Source organism: Periophthalmus magnuspinnatus, chromosome 4, assembly GCF_009829125.3.
Source record: "Periophthalmus magnuspinnatus isolate fPerMag1 chromosome 4, fPerMag1.2.pri, whole genome shotgun sequence".
NCBI lineage: Eukaryota > Metazoa > Chordata > Actinopteri > Gobiiformes > Gobiidae > Periophthalmus > Periophthalmus magnuspinnatus.
The window spans coordinates 32,970,868-32,995,771 of record NC_047129.1 but is presented as its reverse complement, the minus strand read 5'-3'; the positions used below and the strand labels follow the sequence as shown (position 1 = coordinate 32,995,771).

Below are 24,904 nucleotides of genomic sequence, written 5' to 3'. Positions count from 1 at the left end.
CAATGTTATGGATATCAGTTAGCACGCGGCTGGTTAGCACGTAGCTGGTTAGCACATAGCTGTTAGCACATAGCTGTTAGCACATAGCTGTTAGCACATAGCTGTTAGCATGTAGCTGGTTAGCCTCTGCGATGTCTTTGAACTCTTAATATTAAAATTTTTGTTAAAGTTTTTGGGAAAAACTGCCTCTGTGCCTCCTGGACCTGAGCAGACGTCAGCGCCGCGTCAGAGTCGAGCTCCAAACTCACGATATTTATTATTTATCGACGTATAAAAAAACGGAACAATACTTTTTCGCGCTCAGGATGTAGCGTGTGCACAATTTCTTTGCAAAAACGGTGATATTTGGGGTATTTTTTGTCAGATTTGAGCTGTAGAAAGTGGAGTAAGTGACATGTCGGATCACTCCTCGTTCATTCGTAGTGGCAGTTCTCCTTTAATCCCTCCTCGCCGCAGCGTATCCTGTACATCTGCGCTCTCGTCCGATCGCGGCTCAGCGCCCCGGAGCCGCTCGCCGCCGTTTTTCCCGACGCACCTGGCTCCTCCAAACTCATTTCTCTTCATTTGGCCCGGACGCGCACATAATCCATTACCGCCTCATCGGGCCCGGTAATTAAACGGCCGGCCCCCCCTCCGAGAGCCCGTCCTTGGGAGCGGACGGGACGCCGGAGGGGGGTGGAGGCGGGTGGGCGGGGTTAGATACAGAGAGAGAGTTGGGGAAGGTGAGTGGGCGGAGCCTGTCACGATGTTCACTCGAGCGACTTCAACATACGTGACGTGGAATCAGCGTTTTCGGCGTCGATGTTTACGTTTTTTTATCTGTTAGTGCAGAACTTTGATATTTTTCTGATCAAATCTGAGCTGCAGAAAAGAACAGAACAGAAAGAGAGATGAGAGAGAGAGAGAAAGGGAGGGAGAGAGAAAGATAAAGAGAGCGGGAGAGAGAAAGGGAGAAAGAGAGGGAGAAAGAGAGGGAGAGGGAGAAAACGAGAGAGAGAGAGGGCGAACCAGAGAGAGATAGAGAGAGCGGGCAGGAAAGGGACAAGGAGTGAGAGAAAGAGAGAGGAGAAAGAGAGGGAGAAAAAGAGAGGGAAAGACAAAGAAATTAAAGCAGGAGAGAGAGGGAGAGAAAGATAGAGAAAGAAAGAGAAAGTGAGAGCAGGAGAGAGAAAGGGAGAAAAAGATAAAGAAAGGGAGAAGGGGAGAGAGGAAGAAAGAGAGGGAGAGAGAGTGAGAGAAAGGGAGAAAAAGAGTGAAAGAGAGGGAGAAAGAGGGAGAAAACGAGAGAGAGAGAGAGAACCAGAGAGAGAGAGAGCGGGCAAGAAAGGGACAAAGAGTGAGAGAAAGAGAGAGGAGAAAACGAGAGAGGAAAGAAAGAGAGATGAGAGAGAGAGAGAGAGAAAGGGAGGGAGAAAAAGATAAAGATAAAGAGAGCAGGAGAGAGAAAGAGAGAAAAAGATAAAGAAAGGGAGAAAGGGGGGAGAGAGGAAGAAAGAGAGGGAGAACTAGAGAGAGAGAGAGCGGGCAAGAAAGGGACAAGGAGTGAGAGAAAGAGGAGAAAGCGAGAGAGGAAGAAAGAGGGAGAAAGGGAGGAAATGAGAGAGTGAAAGATAAAGAAATGAAAGCAGGAGAGAGGGGGAGAAAGATAGAGAAAGAAAGAGAGAAAGGGAGAGAGAAGAAGAAAGAGAGAGGGATGGAAGAGGACAGAGTGAGGGCGACAGAGGAAAGGGGGGATAATGAGAGAAAGGGAGAGGGTGATAGAGGAAGAGAAAGGGGCAGTAATAAAAAAGAAAGAGAAGGAAGAAAGTAGCTGATAAAAAAGAGAAGAAAAAGACAGAGGAGAGAAAGGACAGAAAGTGAAACTCCAGGAGCTGAAATGATGAAGAATGAATGAAGGTGTGTGGAGTTTAAAAACACAGCGGAGCACTTCCTGTATCGCCACACGATGACATCACAAGGTGGAATGGGGTGTTTTCAGTTGGAGATAAGTCCTCCTCCTCCTCCTCCTCCTCCTCCTTTACTCCTCCTCCTCCTCCTCCAGGTACGTCTCTACTGTGAACTGTGGCTTTAGGTGTTTAGCTTCTCTTTAGTACAGACGGGGGGGCGGCTAAAATGAAGACTGTTCCATGAGCGAGGGAGGGTGGAGGTGAGGGTGGAGGTGAGGGTGAGGGTGGGGGTGAGGGTGGGGGTGAGGGTGGGGGTGCGGGTGGAGGGTGGAGGGGACAGATTGCAGATTCATGTGTCTGGCTTTGGCTGCGGTGGCATTTTAAGTGCGGGACGGCTCTGGAATCTCAATGAGGAGAGTTGAGAGAGTTCAGCGTGAAATCAGAGGCAGAGATGAACGAGCGGCGGCGGCGGCGGCGGCTTCGGTCGTGTTATGATCCACTCCGGAGTCTAAACGTGATCCGTATCAGACGAGGAGACGCTAATGCTGTTTTCAAAGAGATATTAAAGAAAGAAATGTACCGGTGTTGGACCGGGACGTTTTTATTTGCAGATTTTTCTTGTGTATTTGAACATTCAGTTTAATATCAGCTGCATCAATAATAGTTCTGTCCCGTCGCAGCTGACAGCGCCTCCTACAGGTTTACACTGAGACTGCAGGTAAATACAGCTTATGGAGGGTAATAATAAAAATAAAAATAATAATAATAATAAAAATAAAAGTAATAATAATAATAAAAACAATAATAATAATAAAAATAATAATAATGATAATAATAAAAATAAAAGTAATAATAATAATAATGAAAATAATAATAAAAATAATAAAATAATAATAATGATGATAATAATAATAATAATAATAATAATAATAATAATAATAATAATAATAAAAATAAAAGTAATAATAATAAAAAATAATAATAAAATAATAATAAAAATAATAATACAATAATAATAATAATAAATAATAATAATCATAATCATAATAATAGTAATAACAGTAATAATAATGGATAGGATTTACACAGTTCCTTTCATGTCAGTCTCTTTACACTTTAGTCACAGCTGCCCTGGGGCGGACTGACAGAAGTGGCTCAAACTCACGCCTCACAGGTTCTGGGTTCGACTCCCCCGGGTCTTTCTGTGTGGAGTTTGCATGTTCTCTCTAAACCTCGGAGAAAAAGCTGCCAAGGTCGAGCTCCTGGTACGACACTTTCAGTCAAGTCTCCAGTCACTCCTGTGTCTGTGTGGAGTCTGCATGTTCTCTCTGTGTCTGTGTGGAGTCTGCATATTATTCCAGCGTCAGTGTAGAGTCTGTGTCTGTTTCTGTGTCTGTGTGGAGTTTGCACGTTTTCTCTGTCTCTGTGTGGAGTTTGCATGTTCTCCCTGTGTCTCCTGCGTGTGGAGTTTGTACGTTCTTTCTGTATCTGTGTAGAGTCTGCACATCCTTCCTGTGTCTGTGTGGAGTTTGCATGTTCTCCCTGTGTCTGTGTGGGTTTTGTCTGGACACTCTGGTTTCTCCCATCAACCCAATTTATTTTTTTATTTTTTGTAAAGCTCCTACAGCAGAACATGCAGAACATGCAGTTTCTTGCTGACATGTTTGGGCTGAAGCTGCAGCTCGTTGCTCCTCACAGGTCCATTAACCCACTGACAGTGAAGAATGGGTCAAATGTGGAGGACAAATTTCCCGACGGGACAATAACGTGCACTTTAACTTTAATCTTAAGAAGAGAGGCCAGTCTGCACCACAACACCTCCACCCAACACACATACACACACCTCCACCCAACACACATACACACACCTCCACCCAACACACACACACCTCCACCCAACACACACACACACAACTCCACCCAACACACACAAACACACACACCTCCACCCAACACACACAACGCACCTCCACCCAACACACACACACACACACTAGACGAGGCGGCTGAAGTGTCTTGCCTCAGGACACAAAGACAGAACAATTATTAATTATCCACCGTCTTACAGTAACCATAACAACGCTCCTATAACGAGGAAGAGAAGAATGGACTAAAAAGTCAAAGTATCACTGAAGCTGCAGAGCAAAAACAGACTGAAAATAAGAGGAAACTTGAAAATATAAACTGATAAAGTTTCTGCTGATAAAAGGTCGTTTTAGTTTTAGATTTAGTGTAAATCATTTTGTGCTTGTGTCGCTCTACAGTTATAATCTGTGTCACCTGTGGATCAGTCTGTTATAATCTGCACATTTTAAATCATAATATTCATCTGAAACGACTTAATAATAGAAACAGTTTTGCCGCATGTTGTAGCGCCCCCTATGGACAGACGCACGTCGCACTACAGCAGCAGATTATTTTAATTTGTGCCAAAATGACGACGCGACGCTGCCGAACCCTACAAGAATCAACGATTAAGAAAATAAAACTGGAGAAGGAAGTGCGGACGTCGCAGTGGGTGTGTCACAGTGGGCGTGTCACAGTGGGTGTGTCACAGTGGGCGTGTCACAGTGGGCGTGTCACAGTTTGGGCGTGTCCGTCGCAGTGGGCGTGTCGCAGTGGGCGTGTCACAGTGGGCGTGTCACAGTGGAGATTAAACGAGGGCAGATCGACAAAATGGCGTCTATTTTTTTATGGCGATTAAAAAACACTCAAACATGAATCAGTCCAAATACAACTTCAAATGACCTTTAAAAATAAAACAATAAAAATCTAATTAGTGTAATGGATCAGCTTTAATCACACAACCACGTAGATTTGTTTTTGTTCTTTTTATTCAAATAATTGTACCCGTTCTTCAAAGTTCATCCGCGTTCAAGGCCTTTCATGTACTGCTTTTTTTCAGTATTTCCAGGAGTCTTTCTTTCTTCTTTACACATGACCGAGGAAACTGGGACTCACGGAGGCAGAAGGCCGCGTAGCTTTTGTGTGATTTCCTTAAATTATTGATCTATTAAGCGTGCCGCGTGTTACGTAACGAGCCGTAAGAGCCGTCGTTAGCCTTGAAGATTCCTTATTAAACACGATGCAAAACCCCAGGAGGCCGAACCAGAAGAGCCAGGAAGCAGCTCGCCTTTTAAATCAACGTACACATGAATCAATAATGAACAGCTATTTCAGAGCCTATAAAACATCCATTTTAATTGTGTCCTATTTTTAAACTTGGAGGAAAAAAAAAAAACTGCGGTTGCTTGGGCGGCTTAGGGTTTCCATAGTGACACTATCCTCTCCGGTCCTGCTTTTCAGAGGCAAAAATGTCACGAAGCAAAAACCCATCCATCAAAGAGACAAAAAAAAAAGGATTTAATTAGCATGATTGGTGTTAATAAAACGCGGAGGGGGGGGGGGCATGTGAGCAGGTTTAAGGTGGTTAGCGTGTGGGGGCGTGGGCGGAGCGTACGGCGCCTGTCACGCGGCTCGCTGGGTAAATGAAATAGTGATAACGAGGATTTCTGATTAGACGCTGAAGGGTTTGTCATACGAGTTTAATCACTGCTTATGTTAGAGCCGACAGAAATGCGACGTAAACCTGATTTTCTGTGAGAGAAACGCAGCCGCTTGATTTTACGCAAACTGGGATTTTGATTTGATTTCAGCAAGTCGTGGGGTTTCAGGTCGAGATCGACGGATGTGGAGTTTTTCATGTGACGCGACTTTTAGAATCCAGAGAAACTGATGGACGGTGTTTTTGGGAAGATAATTTTGTAACGATATTTTAGTGCAATATTTTTGTAACGATATTTTAGGACAATATTTTTGCAACGATATTTTAATGCAATATTTTAGTAACGATATTTTAGGACAATATTTTTGTAACGATATTTTTGTGCAATATTTTTGTAACGATATTTTAGGACAATATTTCTGTAACGATATTTTAGGGCAATATTTTTAGGGTGATAACTTTGGAATAATATTTTATGACGATATTGTGGCAGCGATATTTTAGGGTTGCATTTTTGGGGGCGATAATTTTGTAATATTTTAGTGCAATATTTTTGTAACAATATTTTAGGACATTTTTTTGGGAGGATTTTTTTTTTAACGATATTTTAGCGTGATATTTTTGGCGCAATATTTTAGGGTGATATTTTTAGGGTGATATCTTTGGAACAATATTTTATGAGATTATTGTGGCAGCGATATTTTTGGGAGGATTTTTTTTTAAACGATATTTTTAAGGCAATATTTTTAGTGTGATATTTTAGGGCAATATTTTTAGGGTGATATCTCTCTCAATATTTTTTGACGATATCGTGGCGGCGATTTTTTAGGGTGACATTTTTGTAACAATATTTTAAGACAATATTTTTGGGAGGATTTTTTTTAAACGATATTTTAGCGTGATATTTTTGGCGCAATATTTTAGGGTGATATTTTAGGGCAATATTTTTAGGGTGATATCTTTGGAACAATATTTTATGAGATTGTGGCAGCGATATTTTAGGGCGATATTTTTGGGAGGATTTTTTTTTTACGATATTTTTAAGGCAATATTTTTAGGGTGATATTTTAGGGCAATATTATTAGGGTGATATCTCTGGAATAATATTTTATGACGATATTGTGGCAGCGATATTTTAGGGCAATATTTTTGGGAGGATTTTTTTTTTACGATATTTTTAAGGCAATATTTTTTGGGTGATATCTCTGGAACAATATTTTATGACGATATCGTGGCGGAGATTTTTTAGGGTGACATTTTTGGGGCAATATTTTTGGAGTAATAATTTTAGGGCAATATTTTTGGGCCAATATTGGTAAATTTCCCTAAATAAAAGTCATTCAAATGTAATAATAAACTCACCCACACGCTTGTTTACCAAAAAACTATTGAGGTGATTTTCCCAGATGACAAGGGCAAGAGCCACTTTTCCCTATTGATTACACTGCACTTTTACCATGAAATACTCAAAAGATAAATTCACCAACGTTGAACCTGATCATTTTTATAAATAACTAGACCAACATTTCACCGCGTTACAACACAAATGTCCATTTTATCTGCCCACATCTGGACTAAATATTATCGGCCTGTAGAAAGTTATGAAGTCGTCTGAAACGCAGCAATAACCGAGCTGTGCAGTTACATTTTGTGCCATTACCTCTTTGCGCTAAAACAGGGGTCTCAAGGATATTTTGTGGCCCGCAGGACAATATGAAAGTGTAATGTTAGTGTGGCTTTACCATGTGTCACTCGCGCTGTGTACTCCTGTCGCAAAAGATTCAACAAATAACGATGTATATCCATAAAATCCACAAGAATTGGCGTATTTCTTCATGTATGTTGAAAACAGCGATGACGTTTGAGAAAAATTTAAATACCTGATAAGCCGAGCCTCACCCAGACTCTGCCTCCCGCGGCCCCCGGCTAATTTGAGTTTGAGACCGATGCGCTAAAATGTTCAAATAAAACTGTGTATTTTTAGGCAAAATCTCTCTCTGCCTCTGCTGGAGATTTCAGGTCGACGGTTGATACTGATACTTGAAACTGATATTTGGGCCTTTCTCTCGTTTCAGGTAAATGATTCCATCCTGATGTGCAGTATTTTGTGAAGAACTTTGCTTATTCAAAAGATATAATATTTAGACCTGAGGGATACTGGTCCATGATGACTACATCCTGGAACTTCCCTCCATCGCACACGGCGTCAAGCTCTGATCAAGAATGCAAACCGAATGGCTCATGTTTATACGTAGCTGTTGTGGCAGTTTTAGCATTTTATTTATTTATTTTTTTAAGGCTTAAACTCCAAACTGTCACATGTTATACCGTCTTATTGGGCAGAAGTGCTCGTCCTCCCTCAAACGTTCACCGATCATTCATGGGTTTAACGCAGGAAGACAAGTAAATACGGCTCGATATGTGTTTATTTTCATGGCCGATTTTGATCCCGATTGTTCAGAATCCAGAGCAACCGCCGCCCAATACGATCTGCTGACACTTTTGGGCTGATTTGTGGAGCCATTTTATATTATTTCCCCCAAATTATGTCATTCAAATTCACTGCAAACTCCCTCCGAGAGATCCGTCGTCAAGTTTGTGCAACTTTCTCTTCAAAACAATATCTGCGGGCTTATCTGTCATGGCAAATTTGCAACAAAAAAACCCCCAAAGAACTCATAAATGACAGCGTTTGTGGGTTATAATTTTGTATCTTTCTTTAAAAATGAGCTACACAGGCCCCTCCCGTCCATCAGAAATTATAACGTCGTCAAATTCCAGCACGTGAAAGTGAACGCGGTCGATTGTGCCGCCCCCGTCGCACCAACGTTAATAAACTACAGGTCAGACCGGCAGTAAAACAACACTGTGGCAGTAACCAGACATGACAAAGGACAACGGCCACTCCAGTTCATTATTCCTCCTCTTCTTCATCCTCCCCTCCAGCGCAGAGCAGCTAAATGCCACTAGAGGGACACGGAGAGAGAGAGGGATCGTGAACTACATCAAAAGCACCCCGAGGTGATCTGCTGGACGCTCCGACTAAATGACAGAACGCACACCAGGCTCCGCAGAAGGGCTGGAGGAGGATTTCTCTGACAAGCGTTGAGACTCCGATGTACGATTTAATTATATAAACCAGCTCAAAGTTCAACGTTTCAAACACGTCCAGGAAAAATTACAAGAAGACTGAAATAAGAACCGACGAGAATCACATCCAGGACGCGTTTGTGCAGATCTGAACTACAGGGTTTTGGCAGATTTTGCGATTCGCTTGGCTCCGTTAACGGCGAAATGCTAGCCCAATGTTAGCGTCTACTACGTTCGGTCCAACTGCATCTCTATGTGGTTTTTGCCAAGTCGCGCTAAAAAATGAATTCGCATTTAAATAGAAGAGAGTGGACAGGGAGCTGTGGGTGGACGTCGCTGAAAACACGTTAAAGAATAAACAAATGAGATGAATATTTTAGCAGTTCAAGGCTATTTGCGTCGACGCTGATGCTAACGCTAATTTTGAGGACATAAATTATAAATGTGACACCGCAAACGGAAGTAATCTACGTATAAAAAGATTTGGGTGGTATTTATTTTTACTTTCAACGGGTTGTTGTTCGGGACATGTCCGGAACGCCTCCCTGGGGAGATGTTCCGGACATGTCCCACCAGGAGGAGGCCCCGGTGAAAACTCAGGACACTCTGGAGGGACTGGAGGACGCGTCTGGGGTGGGGGAAGTCTGGGAGTCTATGCGACCCAGCCCGGGATAAGTGGGAAAAAAAAAATGGATGGATGTTTTTGCTTGATATTTTACCATTTAATCGCAGTTCGCGTTAGCTTTGAGACACGGTGCCCATGGCGTCGATTCAAATATTTCGATTTTGGTTGCGATTAACGTTGTAACTCCGCTGCGAGAGTTTGTACCAGCTCCCCCCTTCCCGAAACACCGGAGGAGACGGGAGAGAAGGGCAGAGTTAATGTGCTTAGGAGCCCGGAGCCTCATTTCGGTGCGTTATGGAGTTTAATTCAGCTGAAGATCCCAGAGACAGAGACGTGCGCATCTGTTAGCCAACCTCGCATCCGCAGGGACAGCTCCGGTTTGTCCTACAGCCGCGGCCAAGGTGAGCGGCCTGCCTGCGTAATGTGAAATATCGAATCAACGAGGATGGTTTGAATCAATGAAAGTATATTAAGGGTAGGGACGAGGCCATTCCCACAAGACGGTCGAGATTTTGACATCGTTTTAAATAATTAGATGCGATCCAATAACAATGTTTTACGCAGACGCCGGGGGAAAGGGTGAGGCGGGTTAGGAAGCGTCTTGCTCGGAGATACGACGCGAGGATTCGTCCGCGGGAGCCGGAATCGCGCCGACGAGGGGATTGTGAGGACTGCCGCGGTTGAGTAACGGCGACGGACACGGAGCGGAGCTCGTGTTGCCTCGGAGTCTGAACATAAGGAGAACATTTGATCACCCCATCCACACACGAACGCACAAACGCACACGTGAACACAAACACACGGACATGTTGGGGTTTGCGTTCTTCTCGGGGACATTACGTCGACTTCCATTCGTTGTTTCGCGGATTTCTTTCGTGCAGTTTTGCGTCTGAACGTGCGTCGTGTTCTTCGTCCTGACTGCCGTTAAACGTGGGCTGTTTTTTTTTAAATGATTATCTTTCGGTTTACATCAAGTTTTACAAAATTAAGAACGGAAAATCGCTCATGGGTTTCAAGCTACAGCGAGTGTTCTCCGTTGTCATGGCAATTAAACAATTCAAATGAAAATATTATATGTTTTGAAGGGGCAAAGGTCGTCACAAACTTCTTTAAATCAGGAAGGAATCGTTCAAATAGAATCAAAACCCATGAATTGCCAAAAAAACACAACATTTTTCCATCATATGACTTATTTCCATTTATCTGGGCTTGGGACTGACATGAAATATTATCGTTTGTGTTGCAATTTGATCCACAAAACAGAGAATCCTTAGAATTACTATTTCAAATTTGATAAAACTACATTTCTTTTCCGTCTGACGTTACCTCAATCTGATTTTTCTTTACTGATTTTGTAAAAAGAGGTCGATGGATTGAATTATCCTGATGACGATGACGACGATAATGAGGCGACTTTTATGTAATCCATCAGAAAATTAAGTGCAAAATTAATCAGGAGCATCAGGGACCGCTACACTGCACATTTATTTTATTTTCAATCACATCATTTTGGAACATCTGTCAATACAGTCGTCCCTCACGATGTCGCGCTTCACCTTTGGCAGTTTTCTCCCCGACAAAACCCACAATGTCGATGGGGACCTTGCTTCTCTTATGGGGACCGAAATGAGGTCTTCGTAATGTAAGTGTGTTTTTGTTTCGGAAAGATGAAAAATTTGAGCCGTTGCTGCAGCGAGGAACAATTTAAAACAAATATTACATCTATTGAAGGCGAAAAAGCCTTCAAAATGTTGCTGAAACACAGATTTTAGTCCCCACAGTGGCTCAAAATCGTGTTAATATCAGAGAAATGTGAGAAAATGTTAATGTCTGTGTGAGAAAAGTGTATAAAGTGTGTGTTGAGGGGTTTTACAGACAAAAACACATAGAATAATTGTGAAAAATAAAGCTGATACTTCGCGGTTTTCGTCTGTTGCGAGTTAACAGCGTGTTTTAAACTTCAGATATGACTTAAAATGGGTTAAAGTTCAAATTTAGGTAAAGATTAGTTGAGTAGAGACGCTGGTTAAGCTTAGAATCAGTCTCCAGGAAAGGAACATGAACGTGATGTCTGCAGGAAGCATGAAAACCCACCCACATGTGTAGGCGCGTATTTGTCACACTGGCTCGTCACACGCACACAAAACCTGATTATTATCTGATTTCTGGACCTTAACGATGGCGTAAAACACTAAATCGGACACGGGTAATCGAAGGGACCTTGATCAGAGAGGAACTAGACGACTTTACTGTTCAGATAACTCCACAAAAACCTGATATAAACGCGATTTTGAGCCACTGTGGGGACTAAAATCTGTGTTTCAGCAACATTTTGAAGACTTTTTCGCCTTCAATAGATATAATATTTGTTTTAAATTGTTCTTCGCTGCAGCAACGGCTCAAATTTTTCATCTTTCTGAAACAAAACACACTTACGTTATGAAGACCTCATTTCGGTCCCCATAAGAGAAGCAGGTCCCCATAAATTGAGAGTTCGTTCGCGCGTGTGTGTGTGTGTGTGTGTATGTACAGATTTTCGTCCCCACGCTGCGATAAATACCTGCCCGCACACGTGGCGTCTCCTCATGTTTGTTTGATCAGAGGTTAGATTTCTAATGCCGTGTGATCCGCTGCAGTTAGTCCACGATGTAATCTACACTCTCATTAAGGCTGCAGTCGACACCAGACACTTACCGCAGATAACAGGGCCTCTTAAAGGGAAAGTGACGGGGATTTCGCGACGGCTTTTATGTCCGATCAGCGTCTGAAACACGGCTGAAGAAAGAGACAATCTAAGGGCTGGACAGTTTATCAAATTTTAATAAAGATCGAGTGTAAAGATTCAGCCGTGTGAGATCGTCAGGGATCAGCGTGGCTCTTTCCGACGGAGAGGTTTACGCTGGGTTTTGTCCAAAGTATCGGAAATCTGATGCTAAAACTAGTATCGAAACTAGACAATCATTTGAGCAGGAATCGATAATAAAAAAGTCACATTCACAGGAGAAAAATGAAGCTTTCTTGAATATTTTTAGAATGATCTTGAGCTGAGTCAGAACCAGTGTAAGACAAACAGACGAGTGAAGAGAATATTCTTAAATTATTCTTAAATTCATTAAAAGTATTTGATCTGTGTCGGTGTCAGACCCACCGCAGACGTGAACATGTGTGAAGAAGCTCTGTTACTACGGGAAACGATGTTGCTCTGCCTGTGTAAGTGTTAAAGTTCATTATCGCTGGGGGTGAAACAAAAGTCACTCTGCTTTGAAATGTTTGTAGCTTTGTCTTTGTAGAAACGTGTAGAAATACGCAGAGCTCGGGGACGAAGGGGGACAGAGGGGGACGAAGGGGGATGAAGGTGGATGAGGGGGAAGAAGGTGGATGAAGGGGGACGAAGGGGGAAGAAGGTGGACGAAGGTGGATGAGGGGGAAGAAGGTGGGATGAGGGGGAAGAAGGTGGACGAAGGTGGACGAAGGGGGACGAAGGGGGACGAAGGGGGATGAAGGTGAAGAAGGTGGACGAAGGGGGATGAAGGGGGACGAAGGTGAACGGAGGGGGAAGAAGGTGGACGAAGGTGGATGAAGGTGGACAAAGGTGGACGAAGGTGGACAAAGGTTGACGAAGGTGGACGAAGGGGGACGAAGGGGGACGAAGGTGGATGAAGGGGGATGAGGGGGAAGAAGGTGGACGAAGGGGGATGAAGGTGGACAAAGGTGGACGAAGGTGGACAAAGGTTGACGAAGGTGGACGAAGGGGGACGAAGGTGGATGAAGGGGGATGAAGGGGGACGAAGGGGGACTGGGAGGATTAAGGACCAGGGGGCTGAAAGGCGACTAGTCTGTGTCCAGGGGAGGAATAAACTGGATGAACGGATGGATTTCATAACTCGCCGGGCTTCATAAATGGATTATTATTCCTCTAGACTTATAACTTTCCCACTACAACACGAGTCCACGCCCACGAACCACTATGGAACTACCTGGCCCCTGAGAGATTACACAGATATAAAACACACATGGGGACAAAAAACAAAGAACCGCCATTTAATGTGGAAAATCACATTGTACTGTCTGAAAAAAACAGTGTTTTTATTAACAATGGGGTATCAGTATCAAGTATCAAGTTTATTCCTTAGAATCTAAATGTAGTTCATGCATCTCCCATTGATCTGAACCTCAGTATCTGCTCGTCTGTGGGGTATAAACGTCTCCATCTGCCCCTGACAATAATAAAACAGGCGGGTTACGCTCTAGTATTGACTTTTATTGTGTTCGCAGCAACAGTGAAACCAAAGCCTTTGACAACAGTAACTTAAAAAAATAGACCCTGGTATTAAAATCACGTTGTCTCCTATTTAAGACGTTAGCAGCCTATTTAAAACACAAGGTGAACTCTTCCTTTTTTTGGCCTGACAGCAGTAAAAAACACAAAAACACACTTTGCATACAGGATTTAAATACACAAACGCTTTTCTTTTAAATATAAATCGGAAAATAAATAGATTAATATAGGGTTAAAAATCTCTATCTTTAATATGCACTTTAAATAGTTCTAAAATGTCCACTTGTAGCTCTTTAAAGACGCAATCTGGAACTTTCCTGGTGCGGGGTTCGCTACCGGTTTGTCTCTACAGAAATTGTCCACAGTGTGGCATTAAAAAAACTACTACAACGTCTTTGGATCACAGGCGTTTCTCCACAAACCCGACTCGTTTTTGGCTGCCTCCTGCTTGTTTCCAATCTCCTGTCTCCATGGAAAATGTTCCAAAGTGTGGTTTTAACTCCAGAAGATGTAGTAGCTTTGTCGGAAATGTTACGTAGTATAGCATTAAACGTGTACGAGTCAGATCTGCGGAGAGCAGACCACGCTCTCAGTCAGAACACACGTTTCACTGTATTTCTGAGCAAAAGAAACACGTGGAATTTAATACTTCCAAAAGCGTAAAGACATACTGCGGAACATTTCAGGCAAAGTATTAACATCTCCATGGAGACGAGCTGTTAGCGAACCCCCCAAACCAGAAGTTACACACTGTAGCTTTAACTTACTCCAAAAAACAAACATCAAAACACCATTTTTCCACATTTCCACAACGTTTTCGCTCCACCTGCAGAGGAGCCAAAGTCGTTTTGTAGCGTTCCTCGGATTTCGGGGTTAAAAAGACGAAATTCCCGGCGGATTTGAAGGAACAGCGGGTCTGACTTTAGCAGTGAAAACATCTATAGAAATATTTTTGCACCAGAGAAACAGCCTGAAGAGAGGAATGAATAAGTAACTTCACCTTTTCTTAGCTCTAAAAGGCAAAAGGAAAAACCACTGAACCACATGTGCTTAAAATGTCTCACAATATGCCAAAGGTAAAAACTCTAAAGCTCTACACTGGAACTTTAATTAGAAAACACATTCGTAGGCACCGAAACTGTGTAACAATCTGTGAGGAAATTAAAGCTGCATTAAGTAACATGACACTACGGCAAAGACGGGAAAACAGAGGAGGTTTACAAAAACAAACAGGAAATTATCACGCCCCAAAAAATTAAAGCTGTACCATGGGACTTTTTTGTCACCTGCTTCTCTGCACGACCAAGCGCATTGCCACTTTTCAAAATAAAACCCATTCTGCGGAGGGTTTTATTTTGAAAGGGAAGCGTTTAGTTGAAGTTAACAACGTTTTGACGCAGGAACTTTTCGGAGGTTTTGGGCTAAACTGGAATTAGCAACGCGACACACGGCGACGCTTTGCGGTATTTGAGGTTTAATGCCAAACCGCGGGACATTCCAGGAGAACAACCGCATCGCCATGGAGACAAGCAGGTGGCAGACGACTCCGAGAAAAGTTACATCGTCCTTTAAGAAAATGTCTGAAATGGAACAACCCGAAATGCAAAAACAATATTTTAAGTCCCTTTTTTTTTTTTTTGCTTTAGATAAAAACCCATTTTCATTACACAAACATAACTTGGATTTTAAATATTTTTAAACTTTAATTACGGGAATTATAATTAAAATGCCACGTTGTATAAGGTCTATATCAGGGGTCGGCAACTTTCAACACCTAAAGAGACATTTGGACTCTGTTTCCACGGAAAAGTAAAGAGCCGCAAGTTGTTTTTTTTAACATCTAAAATTAAAATAACACTGTGTATATTGTTTATTTTTTACCTTTACGCTTTGTACTAACTGCAAATAGTGTGTCTTTTATTAAATCCATGAAGTGCTACTGAGAAAATAAAATGCATTTATGTAACGGACATTTTGAACATTATGAACTTTAAAATAAAATAATAAAAAAACAAAACCAAATGAATTAAAAAGCTGAACTTAAATTATAAATTTTTTTGTGATCAAATTTTTACTGTTTACATAATAACAACAAAAACACAATACCCCCCCCCCCCAAAAAAAAAATTAAAAATAAATAAATAATAAAATAATAATAATAAAATAATAATAATAATAATAATAATAATAATAATAATAATAATAATAATAATAATAATAATAAAATAATAATAATAAAAAAAAAAAAAACAAACATCCCGAGCTCATGGTGATATCCTTAACTTAAATGATCCATGTAGTAAATAAAAAACACATTTTTATGTCGTCTTTGGGAGCGAGTACGAGCCTAAATCATAGTTGCATAATTGTATTTTAATATTTCAAGATCACAATAATCTTCCAATTTAAAAACGACAATTTAAAAAAGGCACAAACACAAATAAAACACATTTCAATTAAAAACTATTAGTATTTTCCCCCGAGTTTTAAGGATGAACGAGCCGACCCCTGGTTTATCTGGTTTTAACCTCCCAGGTACAAAGTAAAAAAAGTAAAAAAAAAAAACAGTAAAACAAATTAAAAACGAGGGTCTAAACCAGAACTAGAACAGGACAAAACCAGGACTCGACCAAAACTAAACCAGGATTAAACCAAAACCAGAAAAAAACAAAACAAAACAAAAGAACAGTTGACTTTTACATTCACAGTCACTTAATGCAGTTTTAAAAGGAGCAGAGGTGAGGTCATTTTAAAGGGATCTGATTGGCCGATGTCGAACGAGGACGAACCCCGGGGCTAACCACTCCGCCGCCCGCACGTACACGCCCCGCGACGCAAGAGTTCAGACCAGTTTGAACTGTTTAGGGATCAACACCAAAAACCACAGCTCTGTTTTCATGTCCACCGGTGGGTCGCTCCGGCTAGCTAGCGTGCTAACCTTTTGACATTTTCACAGGTTTTAAAGGGGACGTCCTGGGTTTTTCCATAATAAAATCGTAATAAAGTTAAATTTGTTTTGCCCCAGTACAGATGTATTGTACAAGCAGCTCTTAAGGACAAAATGAGTCTGCAAATCAGGAAGTAGTTTGCTGTTAGCATGCTAGTTGTTGTTGTTGACGGCAAAACTCCGCTCTAGCCCGGTCTGAAATTTGTGAAAAGCTCTTATAAACTCATCGTGGTGAGTAATTACGATGCTGAATGCATAAAGTGAGTGAGGAATAACTTTGTTCCACTGCAAACTGTTTAAAATGAACTCGTTTTGTTTTTCACGTTTTTTTACGACGCTAAAAATCACGTACGGCGTTTTTAATATCAGTTCACATTAAAATCATTGACTTTTACAGATTTCAAATGAAAAAAAAATGTTTTGTTGAAGCCAAACGGTGCGAACTCACAATGTTTAATTCTATTTTTAAAGAATTATTTATTTATGTTTTTTTTTTGTTTGGAAAGGTCATAAACAGTGTTCCGTAGTGTTAAAATTGTGCCATAAACTTTGGAAATCGTACACTGCGTAACTTTTCTGGTGTCCGGATGTCTTGTCCCCACGTCTCTATCCTTCCGAAATGTTCCATAGTACGCCCTTAAACTTATCCGTTCCCATGGCGACTGGCGTTAAAAGTAAATACTGTTTGCTGTATGTACACAAAAAAACGCAAGATTTACAGTGAGTTTAATGCCCTACTGCGGACCGTTCAGATCAATGTGCATCATCTCCATGGAGACAACAAGCGGAAAACCCTCCGTCGGAAAGGTTACACGGTGCATCTTTAATTCTGACACTGTATTCCTGCCGTAATAAACATGTTTATCCATTTTCCCGCAGCGTGGAACGGCTCCGGAGCCTCAGTCAAAGGGACCGATTATAGACTAACAGCCATGAACCTTCAATTTGGATTAATTAAAGGAATGCGCCGCGCGGAGATTGGAACGGCTGCGTTGCTATGGCGATGGCGGTCTTATAATGCATCAGCTGCACTTTGTCAAAATCCAATCAGGAAATAGACTTCGTACCAGGACAAAAAATCTCACTGCAAAAAAAACCCCCAAAAAAAACCAAACATGGAATACAGCCGGGGTTTGAATTCAGACGGTTCATCTCCACGAGGTTTGGGTCATTTTAGAGACACGGAAAATACACAACACTTTTAAAGACGGGGTATTTTACTTCTGTGGGGTATTAAAGAGGAGGTGTTTACTTCTGTGGGGTATTAACGAGGGAGTATTTACTTCTGTGGGGTATTAACGAGGAGGTATTTACTTCTGTGGGGTATTAAAGAGGAGGTATTTTACTTCTATGGGGTATTAACGAGGGAGTATTTACTTCTGTGGGGCATTAAAGAGGAGGTATTTTACTTCTGTGGGGCATTAAAGAGGAGGTATTTTACTTCTGTGGGGCATTAAAGAGGAGGTATTTTACTTCTGTGGGGCATTAAAGAGGAGGTATTTTACTTCTGTGGGGCATTAAAGAGGAGGTATTTTACTTCTGTGGGGCATTAAAGAGGAGGTATTTTACTTCTGTGGGGTATTAAAGAGGAGGTATTTACTTCTGTGGGGTATTAACGAGGAGGTGTTTACTTCTGTGGGGTATTAACGAGGGAGTATTTACTTCTGTGGGGTATTAAAGAGGAGGTATTTACTTCTGTGGGGTATTAACGAGGAGGTATTTACTGCTGTGGGGTATTAAAGAGGAGGTATTTTACTTCTATGGGGTATTAACGAGGGAGTATTTACTTCTGTGGGGCATTAAAGAGGAGGTATTTTACTTCTGTGGGGTATTAACGAGGAGGTATTTACTTCTGTGGGGTATTAACGAGGGAGTATTTACTTCTGTGGGGTATTAAAGAGGAGGTATTTACTTCTGTGGGGTATTAAAGAGGAGGTATTTACTTCTGTGGGGTATTAACGAGGTAGTATTTACTTCTGTGGGGTATTAACGAGGAGGTATTTACTTCTGTGGGGTATTAACGAGGAGGTATTTACTTCTGTGGGGTATTAACGAGGAGGTATTTACTTCTGTGGGGTATTAACGAGGGAGTATTTACTTCTGTGGGGTATTAACGAGGAGGTATTTACTTCTGTGGGGTATTAACGAGGAGGTATTTACTTCTGTGGGGTATTAACGAGGGAGTATTTACTTCTGTGGGGTATTAACGAGGAGGTATTTACTTCTGTGGGGTATTAACGAGGAGGTATTTACTTCTGTGGGGTATTAAAGAGGGAGTATTTACTTCTGTGGGGTATTAAGAAGGAGGTATTTACTTCTGTGGGGTATTAACGAGGAGGTATTTACTTCTGTGGGGTATTAACGAGGGAGTATTTACTTCTGTGGGGTATTAAAGAGGAGGTATTTACTTCTGTGGGGTATTAACGAGGGAGTATTTACTTCTGTGGGGTATTAAAGAGGAGGTACTTTAGAAACTGTTTGAATTCAAGTCGTTTTAACTCGTCTACACGGTGTTTTCTTTGCAGTGGGTTAAGCCATTCGCTCCGTTTTAAAAAATAAAGTTTTCAAAATCGATGGGGTTCCAGATAATCAATAGTTCACAATCACCTGCGGCTAAAGATTTGAAATGTCTCGACTTTGTTCAGGGTTAAAATCTTTGTTTATTTGTTTTTTTTTGGGTCTAAACTAAAACTTCATCAAAACGGCGTCATCTTTAGATTTCAAAGTTTTAAAGATGTTCTGTGTCACTTTTCCAGGCGCTCGTCTCCATGGAGATGTTACTGCACAGTCTGGAATGTTCCACGGTTTGGTCTTAAAGGATGTTACGCCACCAGGTCAAGTTACAGGGTCAGATCTAGGACGAGGCGAGCCGGCTAACAGTAAGAAGCCAGTGTTACACAAAGGGATTTTAGAGTGTAAATATCAACGGTAACTGAATAAAACGAGATATTTAATGCCATACTACGGAATATTTCAAGGGAAACAATAACATCTCCGTTCGGACAAACCAGAAAAGTTACACGGTGAAGCTTTAAACCACAAAATAAAGTTGAATTTTAAAAAAGTTTTCTCAAATTTTAGACCAGGAATGCAACCACTTAAGTCTATCCAATGGTGGAAGTAAAAGTACAAATACCAACGCAAATAAATACCCGAGTAAAACTAAAAGTATCACGTGAAAACATATACTTGAGTACGTTTTTAAAAAAGCACTTCAAGAGTAAAAAGTAAAAGTATTTTGCACAGATTTTGAGATCTAATAGAGCTTCGAATGTTTGTTTCTTGCCGTTTTTATTCGTGGATTTTCCAACTTAAAAAAAAAATAAACCCTCTGACTTTTCAGCAGGTCTCAAAATATAATAAAAAATATTTTTACTTTTTAGTCCGGTTCAATAATAGATACTGATACTGCGCTCAAATGTACTGAAGTAAAAGTAAGTACCGTATTTTCCGGATTATAAGTCGCACTTTTTTCATAGTTTGTCCGGAGGTGCGACTTATACTCAGACGCGATTTATACGTGAAATATGTTTTTTTCTTCATTATTGTGCATTTTTTGCTGGTGCGACTTATACTCCAGCGCGACGTATACTACGGAAAATAGAGTACACATACCCAAAACCTAAAAAAAACACACCTACACCCTTAAGTGCAGTATTTTACTACTTTTCCTTCGTTCCCTTCCACCACTGGCTCAGTCTAACTCGACGCACGCCTCTAATGTCCTTGGCTCGTGTTGAAATAAAGTTTGCATATAATTATTAGATTTTTCTATTTACACTTAAAGGTTCGACACTGCACAAGCCCAAAATATACGACGCAGTATTTCAGAAGTAAGACGTGGGCTTCAGATTATGATTGTAAAACCATCGCTGTTCAAACCTTGGCAAAACGACTCTTTGTTTTTTCTTGTTGCTTCTTTTTCTGACGCCGTGTTTAACGATGTATAGAACAGTCAAGGCCGTAAACGCGTTAAAGCAGACATACCGTGCGCTCTGACGTAGAATCGGACGCCCGAGGATTAGCTTTACGTTGTAATTTGGACATTTTAAAATCACAAAAATCATCTAAAACCAGTTCACGAAAAAGGAATACGTTTGTCGGCGTCGCGCGTTGGAGAATCGCGGTGTCCGACGGGAGCTGACGTCGCGACAAAACGAAAATAGAAAAGAAAATAAAACCGGAAAACGGGGGTAGATCGGAAAAAAACGGCGTCTTGAAAATAAGCGATTAAAGATTACGCAACTCCAAATACAACTTCGGGAAAGTAAACGCGAAGAAAACGGCGAGAACGGGGTTTTAAAAGCTCGGAAAAGTCCAGTTTGCACAATATGTCTCCTTTAATCACCACGAAAAGATACTGAAAACACGTTAACTCATATGTTTTTGAGAAATACACGGACTTGAGTAGCCTACGTCGCCTACTTCGCGTACTTCGCCTACTAGCCAAATGTAACAGTTTTATACAGTGAATACTTGAAACGCATGTACGCGGAACTTTTACCCAACTACTTTTGTCTCGCACCAACGTCGTTATTATTATCGTGATTAATATTGTTCTAAATTTTTAACTACTTCCAGTATTGCAAGTCTAATACCAAATCCACAGTAGAATATAAAAATACGTAGGTTTCAAATACGGACTATACAGGCGATGTTCAAGCGTCGCGAGATCTTTTGAACCACCGTTTGGGAACCACGACGACACACGGTATTTGATCTAAACAGATTTAACACAGACCAGAGTCATACAAAAGTACTGACAAAGTGCCCACTCACGAAATCTCTTTGCAACAGATACAGGACTGAAGTGTTGAATTCAAAATAATAATTGCGTACGTTAAACTTGGATTAAATTACGTTTTTTTGAGGTATTTTTCACCGTAGGATAAATGTTTTTTGCAAATACTATGCAAAATGTTCATAGATCGGTTAGGACCATAGACTGTATAAGTAAATGGACATGGCTAACCCGCTAGCTAACGCCGCGTTTTGAACAGGAAGTTAGCATGTGCGGCTCCGTCGACTATGGCTCCGATTCACTTTCTATTGAAAAACTGTGCCCGGACTCGTCATTTTGGTCTTAAATGTTCGTATTAACTCGCTCTACGTGATCCCGGGGTTTTTATTTCATGATTTTTGTCTGTAAATCAACTTATGAACATTAATAACAGACGAATCAGGCACCGTCTTTCTCTGAGGTCGCTCCCGTTAGCGTTAGCAACAGGTTTGACTGTCAGCGTTGCTATGCGCTTGCTCCCTGCCAAACTAGCAGTGCAGGTGAGAAGGGGCGTTACCGTCAGCAGCCTCGTTCTGGATTGGCTCTTTGGTTGCTATGACACTCGCGGTCGAAATTCGGCTCCAAATTAGCCGCTATAACTGCTAGCCTCGATACTCAGTCCACTTCTTTATACAGTCTATGTGTAGAACTTAGACAAAAATAAATAAATAAATAAACATATTAGAAGCAAAAGTTTATGCTGCTTATGTTTCAGATGAGAAGAACCTTCATAAAGGAGCATTACGTAACTTTTCTGGTGGATCTAACACCTGCTCGTCTGCATCGAGAGGTTATAACTTTACCTGGAATGTTCCCGAGTACGACATTTAACTACGATCTGTGGAGAGGCGAGCCAACGCACGGTAAGTGTCTCTTTGACTATGCTAGATGCGTTTTAATGCTGTACTGTGGAGTATTCCCGACAAGGCAATAACAGAACCTTTGTTTAAACACCTCTGAGGTTTATCTTTAACAGAGACGAGGGAGAGGTAAAGTTAGAAATGATTCAATTCAGTGTTTGTTTCTAAAAAATATACAAATAAAAAAAACACCAAAATGTGACGTATTCTACAAAATGGTATTAAATTTAGCAATCTCCATGGCGACAAGCAGCTGACGCCACTAAACCGACTCTTTTTGACACGTTTATTTGGGTAAATCTTAGATGGACAAGTCTCTACCGCACTGTGGAACATTCCGTGCAAAGCTACAGTTTGACGAGACAGGAAAGCGATGTAAAATTACGTAATGCGCCTTTAAATAAACCTTTAAAATCAATATTATTCTGAATTCAAGTCATATTAAAAGGGCTGTACCTGATTTCTGTTTTGTCCCAGAACAAAATTTTGTAAAAACCAGCTCAAAACAATAAATAAATAATAAATATAAAGCGTTTTACTGTCCGTGAATCCGAACGTGTGCCGTTAGCATGCTAGTTGTTACACCAAAACGCCGCTCTGGTGAAAAGCACTTATAAACTCATCATGGTGAGTAATTAGAATGCTAGGAATGCGTTGAATAACTTAAAATGTACTTTTTTTCACGTTTTTCGGACAGTAAAAATCAGGTACAGCGCCTTTAACTCACATTTATTTCTGCAGTGTAACCAGACACACATTTTTACTTCCAGTTTTTTTGTTGTTTTGTGTTTTTTAAATAGAGCAAGAATTCGCTCGTCTTCTCGGTTTAGAATCCCCAAAATCTCGATCGTCGGCTGCGCAGTGGCTAAAAGAGCACATCGTCTGGGACAGTCTGCGCATCCCCAGTCTGAACACGCTATTGGACAAACTGTAGATCACGCAGTTACAAAAGCTGTTGCTAATCGCTAGCCAAGTCGTTATGAAGGACAACGCCGGGCTGTCCAAAACGTTTGAACTCTCCAGGAGAAAGTAAATGATGTACGGCAACCACAGCATGTAGAAGACACTAGTGATCCTGAATAACACCATGGCGTAGCGTCTATCTGGACCGTGACCTCCGCTTCCTCCTCCTCCGCCGCCGCCGCCGCCTCCGTGATGCCCGCTAGCCCCGCCTTCCGTCTCCATCTCCTGACTCGGGAACCTCGCCCTCCTCTCGCTGATTTCCCTGTTGTGCTGTTGGCAAATCCGGAAAATGTGGTAGTACGTGAAGCAGACGACGAGGGCCGCGGGCGCGTACAGGAGGCACACGACGAAACCGGTGAAGAGGGCGGACGTGGGCCAGGAATGCGCGCACCACTCGAATATGTCCCCGTGGTATCCCGGTTTTCCCCACCCGAAGAACGACGGGAGGAAAACGAGTCCGGAGTACAGCCATATCACCGTGATGCACCCGCGGAGCCGGCACGGCGTCACGAGCTGGTTGTACGACAGAGGCTTGGTGATGGCGAGGTAACGGTCGACGCTGATGCACGCCAAACACGCCATGGATACGCTCTTGAGGACCGAGATGACGTAGCTGAAAACTTGACAGGTGACGGGTTCTTGGACGCTAGCCGGGTAGTGGAGCAGGGAGAGCGTAGGCACCAAACAGCTTAGCCCTACTAGCAAGTCCGCGTAGGCCATGGTCTGGATGAAGTAGCTCGTGGTGTAGTGGTGCAGCAGCGGCGCGCAGTGGAAAACGAATATGACGGTGACGTTTCCCGCGATGATCAGAACGGTGAGCAGCACGATCACCGCCGTCTCCAGTATACAAGCTTCCAAACCTTCGTTCAAACCCCAGCCTAAGGGGCAGGAGTGGTTGGAGCGTCCCGAAAGCGGATCTCCCTGGCTGGCGTTGGGAATGGGCCCCGGGTTGGTGAGCATAGCAGACTGGTTCATTGTCTCGGGTAGTGTTTCCGTGGCGGCGAGCGGAGATGCCAGACGCAACGGTGAAATCAGATAACGCTCGTGTTTTCGGCTGTGTTTTTTTTTTTTTTTTTCGAGCTAGTTCACAAACGCGCCGCTCCTTACGCCGTTCACATCGCTGGTTTTCAATCAAACAGACGTGCCGGGGAATCGATAGGGCCTCTGGGAGGATAGCGCGACCGGAACGCAGCTCCAATCAGTCATGTTTAGAGACGGGAAAAGGAGGAGGGGGAAAAAAATCAAAACAGTTTTTTAAAGAGATTATAAAGCGCAGGGCAGTTTTTTGAGCTGCCACATATCTCACCAGGTTAACGAGAATACTCCAAAGAAAGCTAAGGGGTAGAGAATTCCCAAACTTATGGATAGATTGACTGGGATACGGGTTCAAAAGTCGCATTTAAACGCAGCAGTGAGTCTATTTTTGTTGTCCAAAGTGTCATGTTTTCACTGGTTTTCATCATGACCAAAAAAAAAGCCAAAAAAAAAAAAAAAAAATTGATGAAAAATATTTTTAAAAACCCCCAAAATTCCACAACGTTTAGCAAAAATATGCCAGAAATTGTTGGAAATTCTTGTATTCCGAATCAAATTCCCAATCAGTGTTTACAGTTTTCTATTAGAAGTCCAGTTACTGTCCAGGGGGATTTTGGCGGTCCCCCTGTCCACATCCGGAGCTCATGTTATGTCCAGCTATTGTCAAAATCAACACAGACACGGCTAGAAAAACAACGGGATAAGCACATGAGTGAGTGTGTCCGCGCGCTCCGCACACATGCACCTGTTTACGCCGCGGATCTGCACATTTCCAAGAATCCAAAAAAAGGTCGAAGGTCATCCCCAGAAATGATAAATATGTTGACGTAGTTGATGGGACAGGATTGTGGACGGTGGATAGGACTTTCCGGGAGCAGCGAGAGGCCAACTGACATTTAAAAAATCAGCGCTCCACTCAGTTTAAACTCCGCAG

General features: G+C 41.9%; 2 protein-coding genes across 3 annotated transcripts in view; both read right to left on the bottom strand.

The window, feature by feature from the left end:
* Positions 1 to 24,904, bottom strand: part of rabgap1l (RAB GTPase activating protein 1-like) — a 181,936-nt gene that overhangs the window by 61,826 nt on the left and 95,206 nt on the right. The gene's annotated exons all lie outside the window — the stretch shown is intronic.
* On the bottom strand, positions 22,765 to 23,910 carry gpr52 (G protein-coupled receptor 52). The gene has a single exon (XM_033992116.1). The coding sequence runs from the start codon at positions 23,908 to 23,910 to the stop codon at positions 22,765 to 22,767; it is 1,146 nt and encodes a 381-aa protein (XP_033848007.1).

Coding starts and splice junctions, on each gene's coding strand:
- gpr52 (XM_033992116.1), bottom strand. CDS start 23,910: ATGAACCAGTCTGCTATGCTCACCAACCCGGGGCCCATTCCCAACGCC.